The 16,246-nt window shown below is 35.9% G+C and overlaps 1 protein-coding gene across 1 annotated transcript; it reads left to right on the top strand.

Moving 5' to 3' along the window:
• The first annotated feature begins 2,417 nt into the window (after positions 1–2,417).
• LOC136200559 (ribosome biogenesis protein bms1) lies at positions 2,418–16,052 on the top strand. The gene is made up of 18 exons (XM_065990935.1): positions 2,418–2,754; positions 2,852–2,998; positions 4,179–4,269; positions 4,364–4,482; positions 5,032–5,222; positions 5,363–5,573; positions 6,610–6,850; positions 7,151–7,605; positions 8,445–8,541; positions 8,742–8,935; positions 9,063–9,431; positions 9,672–9,749; positions 9,842–10,060; positions 11,051–11,290; positions 14,336–14,545; positions 14,737–15,006; positions 15,109–15,312; positions 15,642–16,052. Exons 1-18 carry the CDS (start codon positions 2,611–2,613, stop codon positions 15,795–15,797), a joined length of 3,636 nt encoding a protein of 1,211 aa, XP_065847007.1. The 5' UTR covers positions 2,418–2,610; the 3' UTR covers positions 15,798–16,052.
• Positions 16,053–16,246: the final 194 nt, after the last annotated feature.

Genomic DNA, 16,246 nt, shown 5'->3' with positions numbered 1-16,246 from the left:
ATTACTTATTGTTTTTACCTTATATTAATTACATTCATAAATTTATCTAGTTCAAATGTAAACAGAGTATGAGCATTAGTCTCCAATAAATTTAAAATCATTGATATATAAAAATTCTTGTTCATTTGATTATGTTTCATTACCAGAAATTCATTCGAAGAAGGCAAAGAGTAACATTTACATTTAAAAACATATCATCTAAACAACAATAAAAAGACATTAAAATAAACGAATTTGTCATCTGAAAATAAATCCATTGACATGATTGATTAAGACCTATGCCATCTGAAACAAGCTACAATGACATAAATTATTATAAAAACTGTCATCGCGAATACCAATTTCCCATATATCCACTTGATATTTTTAATTATTAGTATGTCATGTGATGACATTAAAGGTGACGTTAATAATAAATAAGCTGCATCGTAACAAGATTAATATGACAGTACGCAAATAGGCTAATATCATGTGTCGTATCTTCACATGACAGAACCTAACCGTCGTCTGAAGGTGCAACAGACGGCAGCGAGCCCCGTGACAGATTTATATCTCGCGGGACGATGATTTTTAACCGTCGTCTGAGAGGCTATTTGGCGTAGTGTCTCTGAACTCTATATATATATATATAATGTTATCTAGTTCAACCAATCCAACTCAATTGGTTAAACTTATTGACCATAGACCGAGTTGTCTGTCTGGTTTTGACTTCGAGTCTGGTTTTTAAAACATCACTAAAATTCCACCTAAATTGAATCTTTAAATTTTTTGTTTATTAAGCCTTTGATTTTTTATCTGGATGCATGAAGTCTTCGATCATTTATATCTTGTCACATTAAACTTTTTCTTACCAAATTAAATCATTATGAACATATGTGGTGAAGCTCTTAGCCTAGTGGTTGAGAGCTTACCTATGATTAGGGAGGTCATGGGTTCAAATCACATCCGGGTCTGGTGGGGATTAGATCGATTAGTTGGTACAAATTGTATGGGTTCGTAAATGTCTTGCGAACTTGTTTATTGTGCGGTTCAAGGCTAGAATCTAGTTTGCACATCTTTTTATTTTGCCCTTTTGCAACATCTATTTGGCATTGTTCTTCATTGAATATTTCTCTCAGAGAGTCTATAGTTTTGTTTTTGGGTTAGATGAATTTTATCTTTTCTCACCTTAGCCTGGATTAGTGTTGCCTGTGGGCTTTTGTGGTATGGAGCATTTGGTGTAGTCGAAATAATTTAATGTGGAAAGATAAGAGACCTGTAACGATGGCTGCATATGGGTATATTAAGAGAACTGTAGAAGATTAACGTCTTCTTTTAATGGAGCTTATGTCAAGTCGATATGTCGTTCTACGAATGGAGTAGCTCGCGCCCTAGCCAGAGATGCTCATTTTATGTTAGAATTGATGAAGTGAATGTCTTGTCCCTCTTGATATTAATATCGTTCATTTGATGTATTTTGGTTGTGCTTAATATAATCTTTCCATTTTTTTAAAGTTCAATTAAAAAGCTTTATTCATTTTATTTTATTTTATTATATTCGAAATTATATTTTTTACAATTTAAAATAGTCTTTTTACAGCTTCCGTACAGTCACATTACACATATTAAAAACGGTGTGCAAGTGAAAAGAATAATATTTTGTTAGCCGAGTTTTATTTTTAAAGGTGACTTATTTAGTTATAGATAGACATGGGCATGGGCCGGAGAGCCCACCCGGTCCGCCAAAGCCCATGCCCATTTAGTTGAGTCTGGACACATGAAAATGTTATCAGGTCCGCTCCGGCCCAAGTCCGTATAAGCCCGCCTAAAACTAGACGGGTTTAGACTTTACGAATTTTACATCGGTCCGGTCCGGTCCGGCCCGATCCGATATTATATATATATATATATATATATATATATATTATATTTATATAAATTATAATTATAATATATTTTTATAAACATAAATATAAATTATTTATACTTAAAGTTTGTTGTGCTGTGTTTCGTTTCCAGAAAACACAACACAACAAACTTTAAGTATAATAAATTATAATATATTTTTTTTAATTAATAAATTATAATATACTTTAATTGTATTTTTAATTGTAATAAATCATAATATATTTTAATCGTATTTTTTTTAACATATAGATGGGTTTGGACAGACAGACTTAGGATTCATATCTTAGACCTGAACCTGACTAAATTTTTTTTTGTGGGTTGGATTGGATTTGGGTTTGTCAGGCTTTATTAAAAGCCCGATAGGTCCGATCCGAGCCCGGTCCAGGTCTAGTTATAGAGGTTTGATATGATAAAAATAAAATAAAAAACTTAGTGTGTGCAAGTAAAAGTTAAAAGATTAATAATTTTTTTTTCTTTCAAGGGCCTCTTTTACCAAGTGTTTTCCTTGCAACTTTATTAAGTGACGAAAAGAGAAAGTACAAAATTTTGCAGCCCTAACACACTAAACCCGCACTAAACCCACAGGACGCCCGCTTGACCGCTGTAGCAAGCTCCTGACTGGCTGGAATCCCTCCGATCTCCATTTCTTTCTCCGTCGATTCGAGTCATTTTTTCTTAACTTATAGGCTGTTGTAAGGGTTGCCCTTCTTTTCAGTTGCTACAATGGCTATAGAAGGCACCAGCAAGGAACAGTCACATAAGGCTCACCGGTCACGCCAATCAGGTCCCAAGAAAAAGGGCAAATCAGAGAAAAAGAAGAAGTTTGATGATACTTCAATCGAGGAAAAGAAGAAGCAAAACCCCAAGGTTTTTTTTTTTTTTTTCTTGTTGGAATTAATTTTACCGATGAAGAGTATACTAATTTCTTTTGTATTCGGCTATTTATGTGCGCGTCTTCGTTTAGGCTTTTGCTTTTAATTCATCTGTGAAAGCCAAGCGGTTACAGTCTCGAAGTGTAGAGAAAGAGCAGCGAAGACTCCATGTTCCAACCATTGATCGATCTTATGGGGAACCACCTCCTTTTGTTGTTGTTGTGCACGGACCACCCCAGGTACATGATATTGGTTCAATTTTAATTATTCATAGGGCAAGTGTTTCAAGTTTCTATACGCTATTCTACTCTATCAACATATGGGAATTCTTAAAGAATAAGAATTCTCTGAAAATTGAAAATTTCAGAAGAAAATTTATTATCCAACTTAAGAAAAAAAAGAAGCTAAATTCGTGTTTAGGTTGCTCCAAGAATAATTTACCACAACCACAGGATTGACTTCTGATTCTTGGGTATGTTAAGAAGTTCGAATAAGACAAAGGAAGAAGGGCCTATACCTTAATTTATTGGAAAATAAGGACAAGCTAAAACAAGTTTTTCTCTATTTATAAAAATATAAATAGATTTTATTTACAGCATAACAATATTAACCTGCATGGCAATCAACTTTGGTTAGTTATAGACAGTCAAATCACCCTTCCATACTTGTCATGCATTTTGGTAGTAGAAACTTTTGTACTTCAACAACAGGCATACTGGACATTTTGGTAGTAGAATTTTTTTGGCTTCTACAACAGGTATACTGGAAGCTAGAAATTTTATATCAACTCCATTTTTGCAGCAGGAGTAGGTAAAAAATCCTTCTCCTTTTGTTACCCACTCCTTGAAACCATGTCCATTCGCAGTCATGAATTTTTGAATTCTGTTTAGTACCTGCATACTGCATTAAATTCATTCGGGAAGTTGAAAATTTAAATGTAAAAACAAGAAAATCTCAAACTGCAGTAAAAAAATTAAGTTGTGGAGGATATTGCTTGCTTGACTAAATAGAGCAAGCAAAAGAAATCACAAAACCCACTCAATTGTATATTTAGTTAAAGCTATAGCTCCCTTGTTCTCCTATAATAATGCTTTCTAGCTAATATGCAGTGAGGAAAAAAAAGAAGCGTTAAAAGAGAGCTGATCCACCTAATCTGCATATATTCTACTGTATAGTCATCTGAGTAGGAGTTATAATGACAGCTCGGTAATCATTAATCATGGTTATGTATTCCTTTGCAACCACAATTTCTATTCATGGTGGTTATTCTATATGGACATGAAAAAAATACAAAATAAATGATAAATTCAATCAATCAAAACCATTAAGGTGGAAATAACTGATGTAAGACATAGTTATATGAAAATGTTTCTTAGCTCCTGCCACCACTGATTTTTATGGTTATACATTTTGTGCCAGGTTGGCAAGTCTTTGTTGATAAAATGTCTAGTAAAGCATTATACAAAGCATAATTTGCCTGAGGTTCGAGGCCCAATTACCATTGTGTCAGGTTATTTCTCTCTTTTTAAGTATTACTAAGATGAAGTTCTAAGTTGTAAAGTGGTTTTATTGTTACTAACATAGGAAATGTATGGAATATCTAGGTAAGCAGAGGCGAGTTCAGTTTGTGGAGTGCCCAAATGACATAAATGGCATGATTGACTCTGCAAAGTTTGCTGATCTAGCTTTGTTATTGATAGATGGAAGTTATGGTTTTGAAATGGTGAGATATATAGTTCTTGTTGTTTGCTTTTTGTCTTCAATTTCTGGCATAAATTAACATATAAATCTTTTAAGGGCGGAGTCCAGATGTTAGTTTGAGTAAAATGATAGGTAACCAGGAATGCTATATTAGTTACAGAGTCATCCTTTAAAAGATTGTTTTTTTATTAAATACTAAACATGTGGTTTATATATACATAACATATAATGTTAGTTCAAGTAAAATGATAGGTAGGATAGGAATGCTGTATTAGTTACAGAGTCGACCGTTAAAAGATTGTTTTTTTATTAAATACTAAACATGTGGTTTATTTATATATATATAAAATTTGAGTGCCAGTTCATTTTGTGTGAATTAGCCTTCATTAATCTTCCATTTAATATAGCGTCTTCAGATTTTTCTATATTGTGTATTGTTGCTTGTTATTAGTTCCGGTCAACCATTTTGACTTCTTCATGCATCCTTCTTAGGAAGTAAAAATAAGAATGTCACTTTGCAATTGAGTAAAGACCAATAACTTTGATTATTTACTTCTGTTTTCTATTGCAGGAAACTTTTGAATTTCTTAATATCTTGCAAGTTCACGGATTTCCTAAGGTTATGGGAGTCCTCACCCATCTTGATAAATTCAAGGATGTGAAGAAACTTAAGAAAACAAAGCAAAGACTAAAGCACCGGTTCTGGACAGAAATTTATGATGGAGCAAAATTGTTTTATTTATCTGGTCTGATAAATGGGAAGTAAGTATCAAATAGTGCTCTCTGTTAAAGATCACAACATGCCATTTTTTTTTCTTCTTGAAATTAACTTTTTTAAAACTAATTATTGATGTATCTGAAGTTCTGTTCTGACCCTTTTCTTTGTTTACCTGAATGAACAGATACACTAAGCGAGAGATACACAACCTTGCAAGGTTTATTTCTGTTATGAAGTTTCATCCATTATCTTGGCGAACTTCTCACCCTTATGTTCTAGTAGATCGGTTTGAAGATGTGACTCCTCCTGAAAGAGTGGATACGAACCATAAGTGTGATAGGAATGTCACCCTTTATGGTTATTTGCGAGGATGTAATTTGAAAAAGGGGACTATGGTATTGCCTTTTTACTTTCCCCCTATATCATTCACAGTTACCAATTATGCTAGTGTTTGTTAGAGTGAAAACTAGAAACCAGTTTTTTCATTAAGTTCAAGAGCTCTCTTTAATTTTACTTTTTTGGTTCCATATTGACTGTTGAAATGATATATGCTGCTCTGATATCTGTTGGGCAATCAGACCAGCACGGAGTGTTGGGCAGTGAAACACTGTCACACTCATAAGATGTCGGTGGCGGAGATGCGTATGTTGAGATGGATGTGTGGTCATACGAGAAAGGATCGGGTGAGTAATGAAATAATCAGGACAAAAGTAGGGGTTACATCTATTGAGAATAAAATGAGGGAAAACCGACTAAGGTGGTTTGGCCATGTCAGACGAAGAGCGCTTGATGCGCCGGTTAGGAGGACTGAAGAGTGGCAAAGGGATGTAGTGGTGAGGGGTAGGGGAAGACCTAAGCAAACTTGGAGGAGGGTACTCGAGAGTGATATGAGTTTATTGGGGATTGAGGAAAATATGGTAGTGGATAGGACAGAGTGGAGGGAGAGAATTTGTGTTGCTGACACGACTTGATTTCACGGTTTTATATGATGGTTCATGTTAGCCGACCCCGAATCATTTCGGGACTAAGGCTTTGTTGTTGTTGTTGTTGTTGTAGCTGATCTAGGGGAACGAAAATTTCAGATCACTTTTGGTTTATAAGTTCACTTCAGTTGGATGACCAATTCTGTCCCGATGTTTTTTGCCTATTTGCTGCTTGTTGACTGTTGATGCTAAATCACCTCTTTTAGCCCTCAAGTATGTGTGTGTGCTGCTGATATCTGTTGGGCAAGCATTAAAAGGGCAGTGGATCTAGGGGAAAATAAAATTTCAGATTACTTTTGGTTTACAAGTTCACTTCAGTTGAATGGCCGATTCCGTCTTGTAGGAACAGCACAAGCTTTCTTGAATTTTTTTTTTGTTCAACTTGCATGCTCATTCATTTTTCCTCTTAAACTACACTTTGCAATCTAATAAACAATTTGCAAATCAGGTGCACATTGCCGGTGTTGGTGATTACAGTTTGGCCGGGGTTACAGCCTTGGCTGACCCTTGTCCTCTTCCATCAGCTGCCAAAAAGAAGGGATTGAGAGACAAGGAAAAACTATTTTATGCACCCATGTCTGGCCTTGGAGATTTGTTGTATGACAAGGATGCTGTCTACATAAACATAAATGACCATTTTGTACAATTTTCAAAAGCTGATGATGAAAATGGGGAAACGAAATCCACAGGTTCACAACTCTTGACTATTCTTGCCATGTGTCTTTTCTTGGTTAAAATTATGTTGTGTTCATTTTAATGGCGAGTTTGTTATATCTTTCATTTGAATACATTAGCTTTTCTCCCCCTCATCAGTGTTGGGGGCCTATTTGTCTTAAGTAAGATTTATGTTGTGGATTGTGTACTGAACATTATGTTTAAGTGAAACTGCCATCAAATGCAGAAATGCAATTTTCACGAGTCAAATGGAAAATGTGTGATGCTATCTTTCTACTGCAAATTCTCTTCTGAGAGTTCTATGATCCCTGCAGGAAAGGACCCAGATGTAGGTGAGACTTTAGTGAAATCACTACAGAAAGCAAAATATTCAATTGATGAGAAACTGGAGAATAGCTTTATTAGCATTTTTGCCAGGAATCTCACTAGGGCATCTGAAACCCATAATGAAGCAAAAGATGAGAATGAGCCAAGACATGAAATAGAGCCTTTGAAGCAGAATGAGGTCGGGGAACAAAAAAAAGCTGATGGATTTGGAGAAGAAAGTGATGGTGAATCTCTGGATGATTCAGAGTCTTCAAGGCAAGATGAAGTTGCTCAAAGAGATGCAGTGGTAAATGGGGAGGATGAGGTGTCTGATGAAGATCATGATGATGTGTCGGACCATCAAACAATTAAAGATCACTTGAAGGAACAAGTTGAGTTTCATGATGGAAGGTTTAGGAGGAAAGCTATGTTTGGAGATGACATTGATGATAAGGATCGATTGGTAAGTTTTACTTATTTTTCTTGGAAGAATGATGATCCAACAGGCGAATATTAACACGCATGTATGCAATCTGATTTTGTTGGTTTTTCTTACTGACTTTGGTTTAGAGTCTGCCTTTCTTGCAACATTAAAGTGCATGATTGGTGACATTAGTATGCTTTGAAATAATGTTTATCCTACATTTCCCTGCTGTGGTGTGACCTTATCATCCTATGGACATACTTTACATGGCTCTGCTTGTATCCTCCCTCCACACCCCTTCCCACCCCTCATTTTTCAATTCTAATGGGCTTTAGTACCCTAAATAAAAGGTTTTTTTTTTTTTTTTTTTTTTTTTTTTTGTGTGTAAAACATGAACCTGCTTTTTGCTTGGTTTATATTCTTTCTGTATTAAGTTCTAATTTCTGATTTTGCAAGACTGTAAATTGTCAGAGCAGGCTATGAAATGTTGCATATAGCAGTGAACTTAATCATGAAATTCATCAATAATCTGCATAGTTTTCTGGCAGTGCTCCTCTTGCGACATGCCTTATTATGGCGTCTCCTTTTAGTTATCAATTTATATTATTGCAACATAGATTGTACAGTAAACGGTAAACGTTGTTGTCGTGTGACCAAGAGGTCACGGGTTCGAGTCTTAGGAGCGGCCTCTTGCCAAATAAATTGGCAGGGGAAGGCTTGCCCCCAGTACACCCTTGTGGTGGGACCCTTCCCCGGACCCTCGCTCAGCGGGGACGCGTAGTGCGACCGGGCCGCCCCTTTTATAGATTGTACAGTAGTTACACTTCTATTATATATTTATTAACATTTTGGAATGGTTATAATGTTTATGACTTTAGGACTCAGATGATGAGAGTGATGATGAAAACGCAGATGATGAATCAAATTCTGGTTCAGACACTCCAGAGGAAGATAGAGAGGATGATAAAACAGATGGTACTTTTTTTTTCTTAGAAGTCCTTTGATCTATATAGAACTTTTGCTGGAACATTCATGCACACACAAACACCACAGATTTTGGCATGGGTAGTCATGGATTTGCTAAATTTGGCTGTTTGATGAAATGGCTCTTTGGTTTTTGCTTCTAAGGGATTCTTTAAATTTAAAATAACTTCTGTTTATTGCTGTCTTGGAAGATGGCTTAGGAAATGCATCAAAGTGGAAAGAGTCATTGGTTGAAAGGACTGTTTCAAGGAAAAATATCAATCTCATGCAACTTGTATATGGGATGCCCGTATCAAAGACTGCTGTTAGTGAAAAGCAGGATGACAGTACTGATGAGGAAAGTGATGGAGATGACTTTTTCAAGCCAAAAGGAGAAAAAAATAAGGTTTGGGGCAAAATTGAAGCATAAGCATTGCTTCTTTTCTAAATGAAATTTTCAGTCTAGAGGATTACATATGTTTTCTACTTTAACATTGATCACCATTTTTAGCTTCTTGGCTTAATTATTGCAGAAATCAAGAAATGTATTGGATGATACAAATATCAATACTGATGACTGTTCAAAAAAATATACCGATCTTACGAAATGGAACAAAGAACAGATAGACGAAAATATTCGTGATATATACGAAAATATTCGTGATCGTTTTGTCACTGGTAACTGGTCAAAAGCTGCCCAAAGAAATCAACCCTCTAAGTCTAACACTGAAGAAGATGATGATCTGTATGGTGACTTCGAAGATTTAGAAACTGGTGAGAAGTATGAGAACCATAAGAAAGGTGAAGTTGGCTCCTGTGTCATGGAGACAGAAAAAGAGCTTGCAAATGAAGAGCGGAGACTGAAAAAGCTTGCCCTTCGAGATAAATTTAATGCTCAATATCCTATTTTGCTTGAGGTTTATTAGGCAGTGGTTTCAAATATTTTTTCATCAGTTCATAGATTTCTTTTTGATATTTTCAGTTTTTCTGGTATACATCTGCATTTTTACTTCCTTTTCCCCCCTATCTATGTTTCTTCAGTCAGCTTTATGCAAGCGATGTTATTTTAGTTTCAGATATTGTTGCACATGGTATAGCAGTTGGAAATTGTTTTTTTGTGACCTTAATTTTGATATACATATGATGGATCTGAATTACCTGAGGAAGCTGATGAGGAACAAGTAGACAAGCTTCATCATGAAAGTGGATATTTTGAGAAAGTGAGTTTTCTTGGGCATGTCACATTTTTACCTGTTTAAATAAGTGGCAGGAACGTTGACATTATGATGGTTATCATGCTTGATTCTTCCAGTTGAAGGAGGAGATTGCACTCCAAAAACAAAGGAATATTGCTGAACTCAATGACCTTGATGAGGAAACCCGATCAGAGATTGAGGGCTTCCAAACAGGAACATACATGCGATTGGAGGTTCATGATGTTCCTTTTGAGATGGTGGAACATTTTGATCCCTGCCACCCCATTTTGGTTGGAGGAATTGGTTTTGGGGAGGAAAATGTTGGATATATGCAGGTTAGAGAGTAACAAATTCTGAGTTCATATTAACATACATATATATATATATATATATATAAGGCAGCCTGGTGCACTACGCGTCCCCGCTTAAGCGAGGGTCCGGGGAGGGATCCCACCACAATGGTGTACTGGGGGCAAGCCTTCCCTGCCAATTTTTTGGCAAGAGGCCGCTCCTAAGATTCGAACCCGTGACCTCTCAGTCACACGACAACAACGTTTACCGTTGCGCCAAGGCTTGCCCTTATATATATATATAATTTCTAACTCCTTTTTTTTTTTGCAATCTTCAGTTCACTACTATTGACTTCAATATTTTGTCTTACCTTTGCTTTTTTTTGCCTTGGTGGAAACTGCTTTTCACTGCTAGTTAATGAACCAAGCGTTCCCGCGGCCCAAATGGGTAGGGGGAACCCAGAATAGCTTCCCATGGGGGTTGGGAGAAATTCTAACAGGGACGGAGATGGGAATTCCAGGTAGTGGTGGGACAAGGAGCGGTATGGCATGGCATTCCCCATCCCCGACCCAGTCCTACCGCGTTGCCATCTCTTCTCCTACTGATCTGGTGGATATATCTATTGAGGAATTAAACCATTATTAGCAACAAGGTTAATTGCTCAAATTGGCATAGTTCAAACACTTAATATGCAAATAATGTTTTAAAAAATCTGCTCCAGCTGAGGAAAACCCATAGCCATTGAGTTTGTAGAAACATAACATCACCGAAGCTGCTAAGCACATAACCGAAGTAATAAAATGAGGCTTAATTTATCAAAACTGTAATTTTATGATAAACTTTGCCAATTGAAGACATGTTGGACACTTGACCTAAATTGAATTGATAGTTGTCATCTAATATACAGCGAGTTGCATAAGCCTTCAAAGGAAAAGATTGGATTTCTGTTGCTTTAACATCTTACGCTAAGTTTGATGGTTGATTTGCTATCTTCCAGAAATACATGCAATGAATTGTCTTGTTTACCTTTTCAGGCTAGGTTAAAACGGCACAGATGGCACAGGAAAGTGCTGAAGACCAGAGATCCTATTATTGTCTCTATTGGTTGGAGGCGTTATCAAACTACCCCAGTCTATTCAATTGAGGATCGCAATGGAAGGCAACGCATGCTTAAGTACACTCCGGAACACATGCATTGTCTTGCCATGTTTTGGGGTCCACTTGCTCCTCCCAACACTGGGGTGGTTGCCATCCAGAATTTATTAAATAATCAGGTTTCTATTTCATTTTCTTGATGATTTTCAGTTTCCTTACAAGTTCAAATGTTGATGCAGCAGTTAAAAGCATTGGTTTGCTGTAGTAAGGCTATTCCTTGTTCTAGTTTTCATTGTACTTTGTGTTCAAGTATTCTGAAAAAATTTAGGACTTCCATTCCTAGGGAGAGAAAAATGAGGTTCAATGCATCCTCTAATCTTAATTTGTGCATACTCTCAGCTCAAGGTTCGCATAGTTGTGTAAGTCAAAAGGCGAGCCGAGGCGATAAGGGAAAGATATCACCTCGAGGCGAGGTGACCGCCTCTCGCACGTGAGGTGACACGCAAATTAGAAAAAAAAAACAGAAAATAAAACCATAAGTCAAATTGACTATTTTAACTTCTAAAGTTGTAAAACAACAAAAAACTTCTAGTAGTCTAATAAGATCCTAATTCCTAATAACACATCTGACAAGGGAAGGGCTTGCCCCCAATACACCCTTGTGGTGGGACCCCTCCCCGGACCCTCGCTCAGCGGGGACGCGTAATGCGACCGGGCCGCCCTTTTTTTTAGTCTAATAAGATCCTAATTCCTAATAACACATCTGACATCATCATCAGAATTACTAATACTTCCCTGCCTTGACCTCTTGCACATACTTCCAACAGGGATTCGTTCTTGTTGTCACTTTCGATGTATTAGAATTACTAATACTCATATCCAAAAGCCTGCAAAATTTGAAAATTAAACACTAGTAAGCTACTGTTTCACAAACTTTCATACAGTTTCACAAACTTTCATATAGTTTCATACTGTTTCACATGCTTTCATAAACATGCATAAACTTATAACCCCCATAAACTTTCATAAATGTAAATAATAATAACAGAAAAATAATAGGAGCAGCATAGTTTCATCAGTAACAGTAGCATAATCAACATAACTTCCATAAAAATCCCAAAAATTGGGCAGCATAACAGTAGCGTCAGTCATAATAACAGAAAAATAAAGAAGAAAGTAGAAGAGTAGAAATTTGGGCCGCATAACCTTAGCATCAGCAGGATGAAGAAAATAAAAACAAAAAACAAAGGAGAAGATTAGAGAAAAGTAAAAAAGAACAGTAGCTTGGAGTGCAATGAAGTAGATCGGTGGTGGTTGTGGTGAGAGTTTCTTTCGAGGAGAAGTTTCTTTCCTTTTTTTTTTTTTTTTTCTTTCTATCGTTAACTTACAAATCTGACCTAAAACAACATTATATATATATTTTTTTCTATTTTTTCTTCCAATGACCAGAGACAAAAAGAGGACCTACCGTCTTAACTACAAGAGGCGACCGCCTCTCGCCTCCGACAGCCCCTTGCCTGAGTTGGAGAGGCGGTCGCTTCTTGCAAATCGCCCGCCTTCCAGCACCAAAGAGGCACTGGAAGGATCGCCTCGAACGCCTTTCACAACTATGGAGGTTGGCGAATATGAAGGTTGCACCAGTGCTGAAAGTACGCACAAATTCAATAAAATTACAACTGTCATGGAACCACTTGAACTAAAAGCTTAAAGCTGATATTTGAAGGGCCCCCGGCATGCGAATGCCCACTGTGCTTGAAGCGTGCACAACACAAGCCCATATTACCATGTACTGCAATTTAATCAACAAATGAGGTTGCTAGGAATCGAACCCTTGATCACTTGATAGGCTCTGATTTGATAAAGTGATCAAGGGTTCGATTCCTAGCAACCTCATTTGTTGATTAAACTGCAGGACATGGTAATATGGGCCTGTGCTGTGCCCGCTTCAAGCCTAGTGGCATTCGTGTGCGGGTATGTGTCAGATATGAATTGAGCCTTTAACTATCAGCTTAAGCTTTCAGTTCCATGACAGCAAGTTCTAAGTATGTGCTAAACTCTGTAGAGATGAATGTGAATGCCAGTGAGATCATATATGAAGTTGCTTTTATGATTTCTAGTTCAAAGTTGTGGAACAAAGTATGTAAGTCAACTGTTGGGAGTTGTTGAAAACATCATCAGGAAAAGTTGTATGCTCCTCGTACTATAACTTTGTTGATACAACTTGATAGGGGTTGCTTTTCCACTGATAGATGCTTTTCAAGTCCAAATTTTAATTTTGTGCTCAAATTGTAAGGCATTATATTGTTTCATATGTTTAAGGAAATATACGAGTGAGTTAATGGCCCCATTTGGTAAAGAGAGGTTTGGGGTAAAATTAGAGGTTTTGACTAGTCAAACCTTTTGTCAACAGAGGTTTGAAAGAGCTTTTTGGGCTCAAACCTCTAATTTTGAAAAAGTTAGTTTTATGAGCTTTTTCAATTAGCTTGTTGCTCCATCTCTTTTTGAAGGTAATTTTTATCTCTAATTACTACCCTTAACAAATGTTATTTTGTTCCTTTACCAAAAAAAAATAAACTAATAACATTATAAACATATTCATCTAGCTATATTTTAATGGTAAATGTCAATTAATAAATCTAAATTTACTATTATGTTTTTGGAAATTATATTTCTATTTAAAATTATATGAATTAAAATTAATAATTGAACTAATGAATATTATTGGAAACTTTGAGAAGAATATAAATATTAGGTTTTTGTTTTAGTATAATATTAAATTATAAATTAATTGGTATATATTATAAAATGTATTATATAATATCCAAGATAATATTATAAATCTAATTCTAAAGTTTTTTTTATCAAACATTTATGATCATAGATGAAAATTTCAGGAAAACTTAAGAATAATTTTATTGTTTAGATATATTTTTATGTATTATAAAGACCTAAGTAATAGCATGTTTATATGCCATTAGTCAAATCGGCTAACCAAAAAGGTAATCAACTAACAACTAATAGCCGTTTTGCCAAACAGGGTTATGTCTCAAAATAAAGCGAGTGGTATTTGTTATTGGCTATGTTTATGTATATTTTTGGAGGATTTAAATGTCCTTCTGATGCAAGAATTGGACAATTTACTGTTCCTTAGTAATTGGGGTTCTAAGTTGTTTATTACAATTTTAATTTTTCACTCTCATTATGTTTCTTGGTTTGAGTTTCAGGCAGCATTTCGGATAACTGCAACAGCAGTTGTTCTCGAGTTCAATCATGCAGCAAAAATAATGAAGAAAGTAAAGCTGGTTGGTTATCCATGCAAGATTTTTAAGAAGACTGCACTTATCACAAATATGTTTACTTCAGATCTTGAGGTAGCTCGATTTGAAGGCGCTGCTATTCGAACTGTCAGTGGGATTCGAGGGCAGGTTAAAAAGGTAAAATTTATCTTTTGTGGACACAAGTATTTTCCATCATCCTATCCAATTCACATGAAGATGAATTTCACCATAATGCCAAATGGAAAGTAACGCTTGATGTGCAATTGACAGATAACATGTATCAATGTCTTACTTTCACGAAGTTGAAGTGTAATAGAGTAATTTTTAATTGGTTTAAATATGGACAGGCTGCAAAAGAAGAGGTTGGAAATCAGGCCAAAAAGAAGGGAGGAGCACCAAGGGAAGGCATCGCCAGGTGCACCTTTGAGGACAGGATTCTGATGAGTGACGTTGTTTTTCTACGTGCATGGACTCAAGTTGATGTTCCTACATTCTATAACCCATTGACCACAGCATTGCAACCTCGGAAAATGACCTGGCAAGGAATGAAAACTGTGGGTGAATTGAGGAGAGAATACAATGTTCCTGTCCCTGTGAATAAGGACTCACTGTATAAGGTAATATTTGATTCGAGGCTGGCTTTCCCTTTGTTACCGTGATTAAGATGGGAATAGATTTTCTGCTAGTGTTTATGAATCTTCGTTTGTGCTCTCCAACAGCCAATTGAGAGGAAGCCAAGGAAGTTCAACCCACTGGTGATACCCAAGTCGTTGCAGGCAGCACTTCCATTCGCTACAAAACCAAAGGATACACCCAGTCAGAAACGGCCACCACTTGAAAAGAGAAGAGCTGTTGTTATGGAACCACGAGAGCGACAGCTTCATACTTTTATTCAACAGCTTCAAAGGATTACACATGACAAGGTATGTAAAGACCAAACAATTGAATAATTGGGAGTCTTGTCCATACCATTAAAAAAAAAAGATTGGTCAATATAATTTTCTCAATTAAATAATTTGTGTAGATGTTAAATTGCATGCTGATACTAATAACATAAGCTTTTGCGGTTCAAACTTGTTCCTTTTCTTTCTGCTCTTTTGGTTACAACCTTGAATCTTAATAGCAAAAGGAATAAGGGGTTGAAAAAGAAGTTGATGCTTAGGTTCCTGTTAGCTGTTGGGAGAATCAGCACTTTTGTTTTTTTAATCAAATAGAAAAAAGAATGGCATATAAGTAAAATAATATTTTGCAGATGAAAAAGCGAAAACTGAAGGAAGATGAAAAGAGAAAAGAATATGAATCAGAGAAAGCTAAGGACGAGCTATTGTCAAAAAAACGCCGAAGAGAAGAACGACGAGAGAAATACCGCAAGGAAGACAAATTGAAGAAAAAAATGCGAAGAAATTGAGACTGATGATTAAGAATTGTATTAGGAAAGAAAGAAAGAAAGAAAGAGTTTACATGGGCGTGGAAAGAAAGTATTGGTTTGAAGAAGATTCATCTAACAAACAGCAGTGAAAGCTTGTCCACTTGGCATACCAAATTTATCAAAATCTTGGGACTTTGTTTTCGAGGAACTTATTTATTTTTTCTAGTGTAAGAGTATTACGGAAATCAACAATTTGTATGAGAAACTTTATATAAAAAAACTTCATTAAAATTAGTTTATAGCTCTTGCATTTTTATATTTTTTGAGTTACGAATTTTTATTCCAAATTTCAAATTGTTTTAGGCTAATTTTGTCTTCATGTTTAATTTTTGTTTTTTCTAAATGTATGTGATCCAATTCTTTGAAAAAGTTCAGGATTTTTACCAAACTAACTAAACTCATTTTGAAACATTATCATGATTGAAACA

Source organism: Euphorbia lathyris, chromosome 1, assembly GCF_963576675.1.
Source record: "Euphorbia lathyris chromosome 1, ddEupLath1.1, whole genome shotgun sequence".
Lineage (NCBI taxonomy): Eukaryota > Viridiplantae > Streptophyta > Magnoliopsida > Malpighiales > Euphorbiaceae > Euphorbia > Euphorbia lathyris.
This window is presented reverse-complemented; position numbering and strand designations above follow the sequence as displayed.